Consider the following 18,270-nt stretch of genomic DNA (forward strand, 5'->3'; position numbering starts at 1 on the left):
GAGAAGAATAATTCCTTCCTCTTTATTAAAGAAGACACTACAAGTCACTCTAGAGTGACTTGACCGCAAAGATTGTAGAGGGCACTCAATCCCTTACTCGAACACGAAGTCGTAATTTATTTGACGCGGTGGTTGACTCTAGCTATTTAAGGAATGTTAACAAGATGAAGAGGTATCAAGGTTTGGAGAAAAAGACGAGTTACCCTTAAAAATTAACTTTCTAGTTTGTCAGGCTAAACTCTTTGGTCCCAAAAGCAGAGGCCATCGCAGATGTATTTCTGCCATATAAGCCGTTAGCCAGGGGTTGTCTAAGCGTTGACCATTGAGGACACTAGCCAACTGTCAGATCATTAGACCAACATAACCAGGTTCAGACCATTGAAAGCAAGTACTGAAGACGGAATAGAGGTTTCGGAAGCGAGTGGACTTTCCCCATATCAGAAAGGTATACTAGTTGCACAACTTACAAATGTTTCGAGTATTAAATTATAATTTTGCTTTATTATTTAATTATTAGTTCAATACCATGTATTGGGGGTGGTGAGCCACCCCATGGTGGTGGTCAGCCACCCTCAAATTTGTTGTTGTTTTATTTATTTATTATTATTATTATTAAATATAAATGCAATTAAGCATTTTTAATAATTTCCGTTAGAGAAAACGAATTTGTAACGGAAATTATTAATAGATATGTTGCATTGTAAATTTTTGATATTTTGTTATGATACATTGTCAATTTTTAAACATTAAATGCCAAATTACAAGTCGGGTGAAACATTTGGGAGATAAATTTCATTTTCCCCTTATGTTTTTCTCTTTTTACTGTCATCAATTAATTGGTTCTATAATAAATGAGTTTATTATGCTTAATGCGTAGATTAAAAAAAATGGGTTGCTGCACTATCTACAAATGGAGGATTTTCTTTTAACCCAACTCAATCCTCTCTCTCTCTCTCTCTCTCTCTCTCTCTTTTTTGTGTGAATTTTGAGGAAAAAAATAGTACTATTTGGGGTGGTGAAGCAGAAAATAAAGAAAAAAAATATAAAAAATATAATTAAAAAACAAAAATATTAAAATAACAAATAATAATAATAAAATAACAAAATTTGGGGTGGTTTTGAACCACCCCTATGGGTGGCCAGACCACCTCCAAGGTGTGGATCAGCCACCCTAGCCGCTACTTGGGGTGGCCGAACCACCTCCAAATTAGACAAGGGTGGTTGAGTTACTCTTGAAAACCGATCAGGGGTGAATCGGCTACCCCATACTCTTAGGGGTGGTCCGGCCACCACCCCTAAATATATATTTCAATTTTTTTCAATTTTTTATTTTTAAAACTTTTTATTAATTGGGATGAAAATATTTGAGATAAATTGTAACATTTTGAGTTGAGTAGGGTTTCAAACATTAATTTTGAAAATAGTTAAGTTGAGTTAGGAAAAATTTGTTTTCCAAACAAGTTGGGTCAACAAATTAATGTCGATCACACCATATATAGGACGAGTGCAACTTCTGTGGGGATGTGGCATAAAAGGGTGTGTTTGTGCCACCAATCAGAAGTTGTCACATAAGTTTATCATACCAAACTTAAGCTTAGGAAAAAAAAGCACAACCACACCCAATCATATCCAATTTGAATAAAAAAGTTAATTAATTAATTTATTTTTAAAGAAACAAAATTAGAAGGGGAACCGCCAAGTGGGGAAGGAGAAGCCATGCCAGATGGGCGGGGGTGGTGGCTAGCCACCCTCTGGGATGGCTCCTCTCCTACTTGGATTTTTTTTTTTTTTTTTCTTAACATATTTCATGTTGAGGTGTCAAATCTTTATTGGTAGGCACAAAATGGTGGTTTTGTGCATCATCCTCTTTGAAGTTAGGGAAAAATACTTTTTACCCCTTGAAGTATCCATAAATTTGCAATTTTGCTCCAAATGTTTAAAAAGTGACATAAGACCCTCCCAAAAGTATCTATCATTGACACTTTACCCTCTGAAGTAATTTATGTTTACACTTTACCCCCAAAACCTAGTCACTTCGGAGGTAAAATGTAAACATAAATTCTTTGGGGGTAAAGTGTAAACATAAATTACTTCAAGGGTAAAGTGTTAATGTCAGATTCTTTGGGGGGTAAAATGTCACTTTTTAAACATTGTGGGCAAAATTGCAAATCTATGGATACTTCAGGAGTAAAATGTATTTTTCCCTTGAAGTTATTCTCTATATAGAACCTATGTATAGGAATTTTTTTTTTTTTTTTCCAATTTTTGTTTTTCTTTCTAACTAAGAGCTTAATTGTGTTATGTTTAAAGGCGTAGCTAGCATAAGAAGCACTTGCAAGTGTGAATTCTATGCAGGCCAAGAGACTTTAAATAAAGCCAAGCCTATTGAGGATTCTTGCCATACTGATCAAGCCCATTCGAAGATTCATAATCATTGACGCCAGCACCTAACATGGAAGCAAAAAGTATATGTCTGAAGCTTTTCATAGACAAGAAGGGCCGACGGGTGCTGTTTGCTGAAGCAAACAAAGACTTTGTTAATTTCCTCTTTACCATTTTCACTCTGCCCGTCGGAGCTGTTACGAGTCTCCTAAAAGAGGGAGGCGGCATGGTAGGCAGCTTGCCAAGCCTATACAAGAGCATTGAAAATATGAGAGTTACTCACATATTCCAGCCAGATGAAAGCAAACGCTTTCTGTTGGAACCCATGGTATTCATGCCTGGTGCTAAAGGCCCTTTCTTATTGCCAAACGTTTGCTCAGCACTCCGTCAATTGTATAGGTGTCCGCGCGTCTCCAAGGGTTGTGATACTTTGGTGGCTGATGACAATAGCTCAGTTTGTCCCAAGTGCAACTCTAAGATGAACCAGATCGTAACATTCATAGACCCACCGGGTAGGGAATCCCAAGGTTACCTGGAAGGGGCATACATGGTAATGGATGATCTGGAGGTGAAAGCCCTGTCCACCAGCGCTCTTGTCACTCTGGCCAGCAGGTTTAACGTCGAGGAGAAAGGGGGTATTGAGGAGAAAGTGGTCGATTTGGGCATGAATGAGGTATATATGGCAATCATCCCATTGTATTATGTTCATTACAGCCATGCATGATCAAATGATTCTTTTAGTGCCTGAAACCAAATGCTAGATTCTTTTCTGCAGTTGTTTTTTTTCTTTTTGGTGAACATTGAAATATAAACTGTGATTCGGTGCTTGCATATGCTTGTATTTTCTGTACTTGGTATCTCAAAAAATATTGGATTTATGGAACCACAACTCAATCTTGTAATTACACGTATTAATTGTTCTTCTCCTTTTGTTTTTAGGGTGTTAAGTTGCTCAAGGCTTGTCTACAATCGAAAACAGTATTGACTGATGTTTTCCTCCCGGCGGACAAAAGTGTTGTGAAAGTTGGTTCAGCATGGGGAACGCTGAATCCTGTATGGGAAACATGGAATCCTGTATGATTCAGCAATCTTAAATAGAGAAGAATTATACTTATTTTAGTAATTGACAACATAGAAGGAAATTAAGGAAATAACGTTGTAACAAAAATAATGTAATCATTAAATTAATTATACTGCAATGAAAAATTAAGCGGGAAATATTAACATATCCCACAATCCTTTCACATAACCTTGACTATTAAAGAAACCGATGTCAAATCCATGTCCTTGATTACATGGCGATATGCATGTCCTTGTCAAATTAAGGTAATGTCTTATAAATGGTGTTCGGATGAAGTGGAAAAAGAAAAAGCCCTTGATCCGACATCAATCCTTGCAAGACAGCCAAATGTAGTGATCCGCCGCAAAGGTATGTGGGAGGGAGGCGAACGCTTACTTAATTGATGAGTAAAATTGTGGGGGTAAGAAAATAAGAGAATCAAAGAAATAGATAAAGTTTGGGGCATGAGAGCATACCTTTGCGTTGCCTTTGGCCAACCTTAGTTTTATAATCATGATTGGATGCTCGGGTAAGGCTGCAGGTATCTTCCGTTAGTGATTTTATTTGGATGATTTGGCCTTTGATTACGTTGGGGTTTCCGTTAATTCACATTTGTCTTTCTTATAGAACTTTGATAGATCCTTGCCTTTTTCGTACATAAAATTAACAAATATTTGTTATATTTTCTTTCAATCATATTAATCTATAAATATCAACTTTGATTCATAATATAAAATATTAATATAAAAAACTTAAAAAACAGCTAAAAAAACCATGTTTAATTAAAATATATACATATTTACTAACGATGATCATATATTTTTTCCTAATATGAGGGTCTTCGCCGGGGGGGGGGGGGGAGGGGGGGGGGGGAAGAGTATGAGAATAGAAGACTTTCAAAAATATAATTAGGATCTAGAGCAATGGACAAAGTTTTCCTCTAAATTGAGTTGGAAGAATTTCCTACAACTTAGTCTATAAAAGTGACATGTGTCCATTGAACATATGAAATGCGCATGTTTTTTTAATTGCAAGAACAAAGTTAGAATAAATTTTATTAAAAACTCATATGCATCTCACATGTGTTATTAAAAAAAATGACATATGTCACTTTTATAGATTAGATTAAAGGAAATTCTTTCAATCCAGTTTGGAAGAAAACTTTGTCCACATGCAATTGCTTGTTTATATTGTTTGTAATTTGAGCAAGTAATTGTGAGTGATATAGAAATTTCCTTCAAACAAGTTTGGAGGAGATTTCCTCCAACTTACTCCAATAAATGCCAAGTGTCATATTTTACATTTTTGTATTTTTTTTTTCTTCTAAGCCACATTCCTATTGAATATACTCTTATGGATAGAAAAATACAGTAAAATATAAATTTGGAAGATTTTTATTGTATCTATATGTCTGAGTAAGTCTTGGGTATCCCACGTACTACTCTCAAACTTTCACCTAATTGAAACTATCTTTTCTAAACTTTATATTAAGTCATTCTCCCCCTTAACTATTAAAAAAAAAAAAAAAAAAATTGTCAATGCCCCCCTTTGACAAAAGGTTGATAAAAACTAAGTTTGAAAATTCTTTATAAAAAAAAAAAAACTAAAAAAAAAATAGAGATGAGGTTTTAGGGGTGGTCGAGCCACCAACCAAGGCAATGGGGGCAGTTCGACCACCCCCTCTAGCCGACCTGGAGTGGCTGAACCACCTCCAAATGGCCAAAGTGTGGTTCGACCACCCCCTTAATTTTTTTTTTTTATTTTTTTATTTTTTTTTTTTTACTATGTAGGGATGACCGGACCCCCAAATGGCTAGTAGGTGGTTGGAACACTCCCAGATTGGCAAGAGGGGGTAGCCGAACCACCTGCATGACCTTGAAGGTTGTTTGGCCAAGGGGCATGAAATCTTGAAAGTAGCATTAAAATGATTTTTCTCTTCCATCGCATTTTTCATATTTGCCTTTAAATGTTAGAGCATCTACTCCGATCCTTCTATCATTTTTGTACCTTTTATTTTTTAAAATCAACCATTAGATCTGTAGGATCCACAGTTTTATATAGGTGAGTCCTACAAATCTAATGGTTTTATTTTTTTTAAGAAAAAAAGTAGAATGGAGAAGAACCAAGGTAGATAGATGCTCAAACATTTCTCTTACTTTGCTTCTTGATAATTCCAAAGACTTAGACTAAATATATTCCGAAACAAATGCGCACAATTAAACTCCAAATAGGGTTTTCAATTGCTTCAAAATTGAGAAAATTATTTACTCGAGTGTTCCAAGTCGCAAACTACAATTGGCGTCTTCAATTGTTTGAAGTAGTTATTACTACTCATAAATCTCTCAATAATTTGTGCCCAAAATTGAAAGGATTTAATTCATTGAGGAAATCAACAGTCCCATTGCATGCAGCAAATGTTGATTTGACTGTTCCAAGTCCCGAAGCTTCATGGAATATATGGTGACTGCAAAAGAAGACAATTCCAAGAGTGAATTCCATATAGCCTATATAGCCAAAAGCCTATAAAAAGGGTAACAGCCAAGACAATTGAGGGCACTTACTGGACGGAATCCTCTTTAATTAGCATTCATATACCTAAAATGGCAGCAAAAAAAGTAAGCCTGAAGCTCTTCATGATAGAGAAGGGGAGCCAACGACGGGTGCTGTTTGCTGAAGCAGACAAGGAGTTTATTGATTTCCTATTTAGCATTTTCACTCTGCCGGTCGGAACTGTCACGAGGCTTCTGAAAGAGGGAAGTGGCATGGTAGGCAGCTTGCCAACCCTCTACAGAAGCATTGAAAATATGAGTTTTAATCACATTCAACCAGCCAAAGACAAAAGCTTCCTGTTAGAACCAAAAGTATTCATGCCTGGTGTTAAGATCCCTCTCCTATTGCCCAACGTTGCCTCAACATTCCGTCAATTGTATAAGTGTAATAGTTCGAGTTCGTACACATTCAGTAATACTATATGTTCGAGTACTTACGTAGCTGATGACGATAACACAAAATGTTATTCGTGCGGAGCTAGAAAGAACGCGTTGGCAACATTCACAGACCCCCCAAGCGCAACAAGGGCATTCTCCACTAGTGAGGAAGGTTACGGAGAGGGACGATTACATACATGGTGATGGATGATCTAGACGTGAAGATCTCTTCCGCCAGCTCTTTTGCCACTTTGCTTACCCAATTTGATGTCAACGATATACGGGTTATTGAGGAGAAAGTGGTCGATGTGGGCATGGATGAGGTATATATATATGCCCTCTTCCCTTTCTTTCTGCGCAATATCACTACTATACCAAATGCTTCTTTTAATTTGCTGTCAGTTAATTTGTTTATTATTTTTGGTAAACTTTGAACAACAAACTACTGTTTTCTTAATTTATTTGGTTTGATGGTAGGGTGTGAAATTGCTCCGAACTTCTTTGCAATCAAAGACTGTTTTGACTGACGTGTTCCTTTCGGCAGAGATTATTCAAACTGAGGTCTCAATATTTAAGGAGGAGGAACATGTTGAAATATGATTCACTTTCCGTATCAAAATGAGTAATTCAAGGGATTCATTGTTGTGAATGAATCATGAAATAATAGCAAGTTAGCAGCTAATTAGGCAATGTCGAAAATCAGTGTGCTTAATTACAACGTGTAACTGCTCTGTTGGATTTGTTCTGCATCCAGGATAATATACAAGAGTGACTGTTAATTTATTTTGTTCATTGGTTGCAGTCATGTAGTAAACTTCTGTTATTTATAAACTGATATTGCTGATGAAGGTAATTCGTAGTATGGATTACTTTTCAATTGATCAGTTGTTAATTTATAGTAACATTTGAATGGGTTTGGATCAACCTCAACCTTATTTAGATTTGCGATTTTAAAAAGTAATTTTAAAATAATGATTTTAAAAACGCAGTTAATCGTTTGGCACAATTGCGGTTTGACCTTTAAAATCGCAATTTAGCTTTAAAAATTATGTATTTTCAGAAAAGTACTTCATTGCTTGCAATTTGAAAACGCAGATTTTTTGCCTTTTTAAATTACAAATTTTTTAAAAATGCAATCCCAAACAATCAATTTTGTGTGATTTCGTATAAAATCACACTTTTAATTTATATATATATATATATATATATATATATATAATTTGCCTCTGTTCATCCGCTTCCTTTCACCTCCATAGACGTGCATTCAAAAGGATTTAATTTTCATTGAGAAAATCAACAGTCCCTTGCAGCAAAATGTTTATTCGACTGTTCCAGCCAATTCACAAACTCCAATCATTTTCCATTGAGAAAATCTAAGTTTTTTGCAGCAAACTGTTTATTTGACTGTTCCAATTCACGAACTCCAATTGGGTTTTTAATTGCTTCCAGTACTTATAAATCCATCGAGAAAATCAACAGTTCCATATTGCAGCAGAATCTTTATTCAACTGTTCCAAGTCCCAATGGTTCATGAATTGTGACTGCAAATGCAAAGGGTAAAACAGAATGCACTTCAATTCCATACAGCCTTAAGACTATAAAAAGGGTAACAGGAAAGCCATCGAACATTTATAGTCATTGCGGCTGCAACGAACGTAAGCTTGAAGCTTTTCATAGACAAAAAGAGGCAACGGGTGCTTTTCGCCGAAGCAGACAACAAATTTGTTGATTTCCTACTTAGCATTTTCACTCTGCCCGATGGAGTTGTCACTAGGCTTCTCAAAGATGGAGGCGGCGTGATGCAAATCGAAGATGGACCGGAACGTAAAATGCGTGGACCCAACAAGCGCAACCAGGGCTGCATCCTCCGCTAGTGAGGAAGGTTACGTGAAAGGGATGGTTGCATACATGGTGATGGATGATCTGGAGGTGAAGCCCTCTTCCTCCAGCTTTCTTGTCACTCTGCTTACCAAGTTCAATGTCAAGGATGTTGGGGATATTGAGGAGAAAGTGGTCGATCTGGGTATGGATGAGGTTTTATTTGGCAATTAATTAACACTTGTTTTCTGTGCATTACAACTACCAAATGCTTCTTTTACCAAATGATTACATATTTTATGTTGAGGAAGAAAATATTAGCAACGGTCATAAATTAATTGAGAAAATAAAATCTCAAGCCTGTAACGTTAACATTCCATCTACATGAACAATTTCCTTGTATAGAAGATCACAACATCAATTCTTAACGGTTATGTAAACCAAATTCCCTGTATAAATAGATCCTCATGTAAATCAATTATCATCAAGAAATATACAAGTATTTTCTTCTTCATTCTCTCACTATTTTTCTTGGGTTTTATCATGGTATCAGAGAGTGTTCTTAGAGATTAAAAAAAAAAAAAAAAAATCTGTTTCTTCAATTGAAAACAGAGTCTCGTTTTTTTACCTGTCGGCAATATTCTTGCCAGATTTTGGGTACTAGTCCCACACGTTTTCGCCGGTCAGAAAACGTGTTGGCCATTCTCTACCCATCCCAGTGATCCTCGTTGGTCAGAGGACACCATCTACATCAGTGTGGTACTCGTTTGGTCAGAGCCCACTCTGATCAGTGCCCAAATTCTGATTCAGTGGCGTTGTGCAGCCGGTTTCATCACTTCCGTCGAACGCCCAAGCCGTAGCAAGCCCATCACTTCGTGTTGTCAGATTTGCCCCACCCATCCCTCAGTTTCTCCGTTGGTGCAGTTTTTCCGCTAGATTTGTTGATCGCAGTGAGACAAGAAGAAAAGAAAAATTGCTCTTGGGTGGGTCAATTCTTTTTCATTGTAGTCAAACTCTCTGCACAAGAAGAAGCAATTGCTTCTAGAAGGCACGGCCAGCAGGTGCTCATTCCTAACCCACTATTTTTTTATTTGTTGTTACTCATTTTGTCTTGATTTTAGACCTGGCCCAACCCTTGCATTCAACAATTTTTTTAACAAGCCCATTTTGTCTTGATTTTTAGACCTGGCCCAACCCTTGCATTCAACAATTTGTTTTAACAAGCCCATTTTGTCTTGATTTTTAGACCTGGCCCAACCCTTGCATTCAACAATTTTTTTTTAACAAGCCCATCTACACAAACAGTACACTTCCATGTCTTCCATGTCATAAACTACAGGTAGTTTAGCCATCCTCCCTAAGCTACAAGTCGTTTAGCATTCCCTTAAAAAAAAAAAAAAAAAAAAACCGTAGTCTTCACCATGACCGAAACCACACCTTCTACCATTCCCATACCTCCATCCCAAGATCCCAATCATCATCTATACCTCCACCATTCCGATCACCCTGGTGTAGTATTGGCATCTCAGTCTCTTAATGGAGAAAATTATCAAACTTGGAGCCGGGCCATCATTATGGCTCTTAGCGCCAAGAACAAGCTCGGATTCATTGATGGGACCATCTCTCCACCAATGACCTCCTCCAAAGATTATCCGCAATGGAGCCGTTGCAACAATATGGTAAAATCTTGGTTATTAAATTCCATTTCTAATGATATTTGCACTAGTGTTATTTATTGCAACCTTGCGAGCGACGTTTGGTCGGACCTTAAAGAGCGATTTTCTCAAGTGAATGGTCCTCGCATGTTCCAACTAGAGCAAGATATCAGCACCCTCGTTCAAGGCACCATGACTATCGCCACATACTTCACAAAACTCAAAGGGTTATGGGATGAATTATCAGCACTTCAGCCCAGCTCTCCTTGCACCTGTGGCGCACTAAAGGAAGGCCTCAAACTACAGCAATGTCAACGTACTATCAAGTTCCTCATGGGTCTCAATGAGTCATATGCAGCTGTTCGAGGACATATCCTCTTGATAGAACCATTGCCTTCAGTCAGTCGTGCATATGCCTTGGTCCTTCAAGAGGAACGCCAACGCAACATTACCATCCCACCCACAATTGAGGGCATTGCCCTGGCTGCAAAAGGCAATCTACCACCACGGAAGGACAACCGCTCTAGCTTTCAGAAGAAGGAAAGACCGAAATGCACTTATTGCGGTCGTGATGGTCATACTACTGAGCGGTGCTACCAACTTCACGGATTCCCCCTACTCATCGCAATATTAACTCCGGCTCAGGCTCTAGTCTTAAGCCCCGTGCTCATCAGGTTTCCACTACCAACAGTTTTCCTTTTACACCTGATCAATGCCAACAGCTCCTTGCAATTTTGAATAACGTTACTCCACAACAGTCCATGGCCCACCAAGCAGGTAGTACCGAACCATCTCTATCAGGTACGTCTTCTGTCTTATCTGATGATTTATTATGGATTCTTGATAGTGGTGCTACTGATCATATGGTATGTTCTCCCACTGCCTTGACCCAGTCCCATCCTGTTCATGGTCGTACTGTCCAATTACCTGATGGCTCATATGCTTCTGTAACTCACATTGGATCTGTGGCTTTTTCCCCTTCACTCATCCTTCATAATGTCCTTTGTGTTCCTACTTTTCATTTTAACCTGATCTCTGTGCGTACACTAAGTAGGACATTGCACTGTCTCATTATTTTTTCTTCTGATTTTTGTTTCATCCAGGACCTTCGCTCGATGAAGATGATTGGTCTGGGCACTGAGCGGGATGGCCTGTATTACTTCACCAACACGAGACCCTCACGGTGTCAGGTGGCAAAGTCAACCCCACAGCTTTGGCATCGCAGATTAGGTCACCTCTCCAATAAAGTTTTGTCTTTTCTTTCCAATAATGTATCTGAAATTTGTAGTTCAAATTCAGAACAATGTTTTGTTTGTCCTCTCGCTAAGCAAACACGTATTCCGTTTCCAACTAGTCAAATTTCTTCTATTGCACCTTTTGCCTTAATACATGTTGATATTTGGGGTGGTTACCGCACATCTTCCATTAATGGGGCACATTATTTTTTGACCATTGTTGATGACTACACCCGATGCACATGGGTATATTTGATGCAACATAAATCTGAGGCTCGCTCTCTTCTACAATCTTTCATTAACCTTGTCGAGAACCAATTTTCGACTACCATCAAAGTTATTCGCAGTGACAATGGCCCTGAATTCACCATTCCATCCTTTTATTCTAACAAAGGAATCATCCATCAGACCAGTTGTGTTTCTACTCCCCAACAGAATGGAGTTGTTGAACGCAAGCATCGCCACCTTCTCAATATGTCCCGAGCCTTACTCTTTCAAGCCCACTTACCCACACGTTTCTGGGGAGACGCTATCCTCACCGCTACCTATTTGATCAATCGAACCCCTACCCCCCTCCTATCTGGAAAATCTCCATATGAGAAGTTACACAACTCGAAGCCTCAATACAATCACTTACGAGTTTTCGGTTGTTTATGCTTTGCTTCCACTCATTCACAAAATCCCTCAAAATTTGACCCTCGTGCCATACGATGTGTCTTCCTTGGTTATCCTTATGGTCAGAAAGGATACCGTCTATATGATCTTGATCATCACAAAACCTTCATCTCTCGTGATGTCCTTTTTCATGAAGATCATTTCCCTTTTGCCCAAACCACCCCTGAGCAATCTCTACCGGTCCTACCTATCCCTTTTGATCTTCCTGATGATGTCGCTACCTCGTTGTCACCTGTTATTGAAGCTCAAGTTGCCCCTTCCACCATCCAGACTGCCCCCTCTCCTTGTCCGGTCACTCGGCGATCCACTCGGTCGACCCAGCCACCTGCATACTTACGTGATTTTCATCTTGCACAGGCCTTGCCATCTCGTACCACTCAATCATCTGAATCAGCGTTGGTGCGTTCGTCAGGTAACCCTTACTCCCTTGATGCCTTTTTATCTTATACATGCCTCTCTAACCACCATCGTGCCTTTACCACTGCTATTTCCCTTGCACAAGAGCCAAAGTCGTTTTTGCAGGCCATGCAAGACTCCAAATGGCGTGATGCTATGCGGGCTGAGGTGGATGCTCTTGAGTCGACTCACACATGGACTCTAACTTCTCTTCCATTCGGAAAGAAACCCATTGGCTGCAAATGGGTTTATAAAATCAAATATCACCCAGATGGTTCAGTGGAACGCTACAAAGCTCGTTTAGTGGCTAAGGGTTACAACCAACAGGCAGGCCTTGATTATACGGAGACTTTTGCTCCTGTCGCTAAAATGGTGACTGTCCGCTCTCTCCTTGCACTTGCTGCTTCATGCGGATGGCATTTGCATCAACTTGATGTAAACAATGCCTTCCTTCATGGTGACCTTCACGAAGAAGTCTACATGCACCTTCCTCCTGGTTTCGGACGAAAGGGGGAGACTAGAGTTTGCAAACTCAATAAATCTCTGTATGGGCTTAAACAAGCTTCAAGACAATGGTATGCAAAACTCTCTTCCACTCTCATTAATGCAGGATATAAACAATCCAAGGCCGACTACTCACTATTCGTCCGATCCCACGAAGGTAACTTCACAGCTATTCTCGTCTATGTAGATGATATTATATTGGCAGGCAATAACTTGGAGCAAATTCAGAAGCTAAAGAAACATTTGGGTGACCATTTCAAACTCAAAGATCTCGGCAACCTAAAGTATTTTTTGGGCATCGAAGTGGCTCGTTCAAAGAAAGGCATCTTTCTATCACAAAGAAAGTATGCTCTTGAAGTACTTGAAGACACAGGCTTCCTCGGTGCCAAACCCAGCACTTTTCCCATGGAGCAAAATCTGGCACTCAGTAAGCATGATGGAGACCTCATTACGGATCCCTCATCATATCGTCGATTAGTTGGTAAGTTGATTTATTTAACCATCACCAGACCAGATTTGGCATATGCAGTGCAGGTGTTGAGTCAGTTTATGGACAAGCCACGCACATCTCATTTAGATGCAGCACATAAAGTATTACGCTACATCAAGCAGTCTCCAGGACAAGGAATTCTCTTATCAGCCACAAGCAACATTCAATTACATGCATTCTGTGATGCAGATTGGGCACGATGCAGAGATACTCGACGTTCAGTCACTGGATATTGTATACTCCTTGGAAGCTCACCAATATCTTGGAAAACAAAGAAGCAAACAACAGTATCCCGTTCTTCAGCTGAAGCAGAATACAGAGCTATGGCCTCAACCTGCTGTGAAATTACCTGGTTAAAACAACTATTGGCAGACCTTCATATCCCACATCCACAACCAGCGAAATTGTATTGCGACAACAAGGCGGCCATCCACATCGCCTCAAATCCCGTCTTTCATGAAAGAACAAAACATATAGAGATTGATTGTCACCTCATTCGGGAAAAGCTGCAGGATGGCATAATTCAGACTTTTCACATACCTACCACTCAACAACCTGCTGATCTATTTACTAAGGCACTGGGTTCAAAACAATTTCATCACCTACTTGGCAAGTTGAGTGTTATGAATATCCACTCCAACTTGAGGGGGAGTGTTGAGGAAGAAAATATTAGCAACGGTCATAAATTAATTGAGAAAATAAAATCTCAAGCCTGTAACGTTAACATTCCATCTACATGAACAATTTCCTTGTATAGAAGATCACAACATCAATTCTTAACGGTTATGTAAACCAAATTCCCTGTATAAATAGATCCTCATGTAAATCAATTATCATCAAGAAATATACAAGTATTTTCTTCTTCATTCTCTCACTATTTTTCTTGGGTTTTATCATTTTAACTACCTTCTTTTATGTGGTTTGATGGTAGGGTGTGAATTTGCTCAAGGCTTCTTTGCAATCCAAGACTGTTTTAACTGATGTACGTCTTTCTTCCAACAAAAATCATTAAAACTGAGGAGTCGATTGAGAATGAGCCGACAAAGATTAATAAAACAGATGAGTCAATTAAGAACGATGGATATATATGTGGAATTTGAAATAATGATGCAATCAACAACAATAATCTCCTGGATGGCTCAATAATATCCCCTTGAATTTTCGATACCTCTCTCTCTCTCTCTCTCTCTCATATCAGCATACGTAGAAATCCTTTCTTTTTTTGATGAACTTCCCTCTGATGGTAATATACATGGTGATGGATGATTTGAAGGTGATTCCCTGTTCCACCACTACTCTTATCTCTCTGCTAACCAAGTTTAACGTCAATGTCAACGAAATAGGGGCTATTGAGGAGAAAGTCGTCGATCTGGGCTTGGATGAGGTATGTCAATCAATAATCATCCCTTGTTTTCTGTTCATTACAACTGCAAAAAATGCTTCTTTTACTAAATGCCCTTGATTTAGCTAGGGAATGATTGTTGCCATCCATTAACAACAGTCAAATCAAGGGAATGATTGTTGTTAATGAAAAAAATGCTTCTGTGAAAGAGATGGTAATATGCATGGTGATGGATGATTTGGACGTGATACCCTGTTCCACCACTACTCTTATCTCTCTGCTAACCAAGTCTAACGTCAATGTCAACGAAATAGGGGCTATTGAGGAGAAAGTTGTCTATCTGGGCATAGATGAGGTATGTCAATCAATAATCATCCCCTGTTTTCTGTTCATTACAACTGCAAAAAATGCTTCTTTTACTAAATGCCTTTTACCACATTCAGCGCCACTAGTATTATTACGTATTGGGATCCGGCTTACATATTGTAGTTTAAGTAATGGTTAGGATTGAATTTCTCAAAATCTTTTTTAATTTTTTTTTCTCCTATTAAAAGCTTTTAAAAGTAAGTTAAATTTGAGATTCAATCTTGACCGTTGCTTACACTACTGTTATTTTAATAAGTAAGCCAGATCCTACATATTGTAATTATTTTACTTCTTAATTTTTCTGGTTTGATGCTAAGGGTTGAAATTGGTCAACGCTTTTTTACATTCAAAGACTGTTTTGACTGACGTCTTCCTTCCGACTGAGATCATTAAAACTGAGTACTCAATTAGAAAGAGGAAATCAAGGGATTGATTGTTATGAATTTATAATGATATTATAGCAATGTCAAAAATCAGTTTGCTTAATTACTAATTGCAAGAGCTCTTTCGATTGTAACTTTTTGGTGTTCATTTAGTTGCTGTCATGTAATCTTCTGCCAAGTATAATCTGATATTGGTGTTGAAGATAATTCCCAGTACGGATTTCCTCTCAAGTGCTGTTAACATAGTAAAATTTGATTGGGCTCAGATCAACCTGATCGACCATTATTAAATGGTTAGTAGAGCTTAATTAAAACCATTGCCCGTAGAGTTGTTAATACAAATGTATATGTTGATCAGTTTCTGTATATTTAATGTACTCTATGGATGAAAAATTCTGTAAAATAAAATTTTTAAATATTTTTATTGGACCCACCTGTCTGATAAGGTCTTGAGCAGCTCATTTACCTATTTGAGTAGATGAGTGTTATAAGATCTCTCTCATATTTGTTATCCTAATTGCTATCAATCTGAGCAATTAATTGTTGGAGATTCTAATCTTTTCTCGCATTTTAGCTTGACATGGTGGAAATATATAAGTGATTCCTAAGTAATTCGAAAATAAGAACCAATTTGTATAAAATTCTGTGGTGCAAAATTAGATTGGAATGATAGGACAAGTATCTATGAGAAGTACCATGGACGAAGCCCTCTGCTTGGGAGAAGAACAATTCCTGCCTCTTTATTAAAGAAGACCCTATACTTGACAGCAAAGATTGACTTGACAGCAAAGATTGTAGAGGTCACTCAATCCCTTTCTCGAACACGGAGTCGTAATCTATTTGATTCCATATTCGACGTGGTAGTTGGCTCCAGCTATTTAAGGAGTGGTAACAAGATGAAGAGGTATCGAGGTTTGGAGAAAAAGACGACCGTTGACCGTTGAGGACAATAGCCAATTGTCAAAGACGAGTCCTACAAGGAGATTTAAGACCATTGGAAACAAACGAAGAAGGAAGAGACGGAAGCTAGTGGACCTTCCCCGGCCACATCGATCAGAAAGGTATAGATGATTACTAAAGGACATGGTAAAAGAAAATGATCAGTCTCAGGGGGAGTGTATCGGATGAGGGAATCTAGGTCCTAACATTATAAGGTTTTACTGTGGTTTGAATCAGACTGCTGGTCTTCCTTTACAAAATGTCTGCCTAGATTTACCTTTCATTGATGAAATCTTAGTTAATGGGAGTACTCACACACTACACCATCACATGAGATTTCTGATTATTGCCTACTTGACTGCATTCACAGACCAAGGTTGTGTCATGCATATGGTACATTTACGGTGTAAGTGTAGCTTGTTGATCACTCCGAATTGTTCAGATATTCATACGAGCATGCATGATCTATTGCTTATCTATACAAGTTTTCTTTGGTGTTTTTTTTTTTTTAAAAAAAAAAAAGAAAAAGGAAAGCTTTTGGATATTCATTGTGCAATACATGAGTCATTGATGTGTTATCATGTGTGTTCATTTAACTTTTAAAGGGGGAGAAACATGCTTTGCATTTCCAGTTTCCTGTTGTTAATTAAGTCATACATTGAGGGGGAGTTTTGCTGATGTTTCTTTATAATCACGCATCATTTTTTTTCATGAGTTTTATTTATGTCTTCTTGTTCCACATATGCCTTGATGTATTTTGTGAAGTGTTTCAGGAAACATGAAGACCTTTTGTCATTCTGTGACAAAAAGGGGGAGTAAATATGGGGAGATGATGGGATTGGCTCGACATTTTGGTTTTGTCACTGAATTGCCAAAGGGGGAGTTTGTTAGTTTTTGTGTTGGCTTAATTCAGTTCCAAAATGTAGATGCTACTGTTCACGGCTCAAACACTGATATAGAATGCTCAGAATCCAATCTCCACCGTTCATAATGTAGATTCATGTGTTATGAACGTCCCTGCAAAATTTCAGCTCAATCGGACCACAAACGCCCATCGATCGGAGTTGTTGATGAAGACTGGACAGTCCGGGTCCGGACCTCCAGAAGCCGGGTCCGGACCCCATTTCCAGAAACTTGATTTTTCAAGCAGGGTCCGGACCTCAATTCCCCAGGTCCGGACCCCAGTTCCCGAAAGTGCATTTTATGAGGCATGTCCGGACCTCAGATCTGCAGGGTCCGGACCTGGGTGACTTATTAGGGTTATTTTCTATTTAAACACGATTTTGCTACATTTACAAGTACGTATTTTATTGAGCAAATATCTGGGTGCTTAGAGAGAGAGAATTTGTTCTAGATTATTGTTGAAGAGAAAATACGTGAAGCCAATCGGAGTTCCGGTGAAAGGAAATCTTTTAGAAGAATCGTGCCAGATGTTCTGGAAAGGGCTACTGAGGTAGAAGTCAAGTGGGTCACTTGTCGTGTGCAAGGAAGAGTCAAAGGTTTTGTTATTCTTCTTGTATTCCTTATTCTTCTATTTAGTGAATTGATTTCCTGGGTTTGGCTGCCCCGGAGAGGTTTTACATTTAGAGAGTTCTCTAAATGGTTTCCTCTTCGTAACCAAATATCTGTGTTCTTGATTTTCATTACATATCTGTATTTGGTTGATTATTGATTGTTAGGTCAAATCTTATTCCGCTTAATATTTGTGAATCACCTAGACATTTGAATAGGTGTCGTTTGGAGTCGTTTTAGAATTTTCAGAACTTTTATCACATTTTCGTAAAGAGACTTGCTTCATAGAGAATCCTGGGAAATAGCTCTCGAAATGTCAGTTCCAATATAAGCTAAAAATCATAAATAAAATAATAAATAAAAGTATATGTAGTGTAAATTTCACTGCAACTTTGAAACGTGAGCATTTGAAAATATGTAAAGCATTTCTCTTTTCTTTTTATGATTATGATTTTTTTTTTTTTTTTTTTCTCAATATCTAACAATTTCATCCTATTATCCTAAAGCTTAGCTGCTAAGTGTTACTTTTCCTTGTGAAGATAGACCCACTTCGTATTGTCACTGAAAAGCTTAACATAAGAAGACC

General features: G+C 38.2%; 1 protein-coding gene and 1 pseudogene across 1 annotated transcript; both read left to right on the forward strand.

The window, feature by feature from the left end:
* The first annotated feature begins 385 nt into the window (after nt 1–385).
* LOC132188779 (uncharacterized) lies at nt 386–3,514 on the forward strand. The gene is made up of 3 exons (XM_059603315.2): nt 386–445; nt 2,311–3,055; nt 3,322–3,514. Exons 2-3 carry the CDS (start codon nt 2,453–2,455, stop codon nt 3,460–3,462), a joined length of 744 nt encoding a protein of 247 aa, XP_059459298.2. The 5' UTR covers nt 386–445; nt 2,311–2,452; the 3' UTR covers nt 3,463–3,514.
* A 2,528-nt stretch (nt 3,515–6,042) lies between these two features.
* On the forward strand, nt 6,043–6,969 carry LOC132188076 (uncharacterized; annotated as a pseudogene).
* Nucleotides 6,970–18,270: the final 11,301 nt, after the last annotated feature.

Source organism: Corylus avellana, chromosome 6 (genome assembly GCF_965113065.1).
Source record: "Corylus avellana chromosome 6, dhCorAvel1.hap1.2, whole genome shotgun sequence".
Classification (NCBI taxonomy): Eukaryota; Viridiplantae; Streptophyta; class Magnoliopsida; order Fagales; family Betulaceae; genus Corylus; species Corylus avellana.

Excerpts from the sequence above, each read along its gene's own strand:
- LOC132188779 (XM_059603315.2), top strand. The coding sequence starts at position 2,453 with ATGGAAGCAAAAAGTATATGTCTGAAGCTTTTCATAGACAAGAAGGGC. Across the intron at positions 3,056-3,321 it reads TCGATTTGGGCATGAATGAG|GGTGTTAAGTTGCTCAAGGC; the intron begins GTATATATGGCA and ends TTTTGTTTTTAG.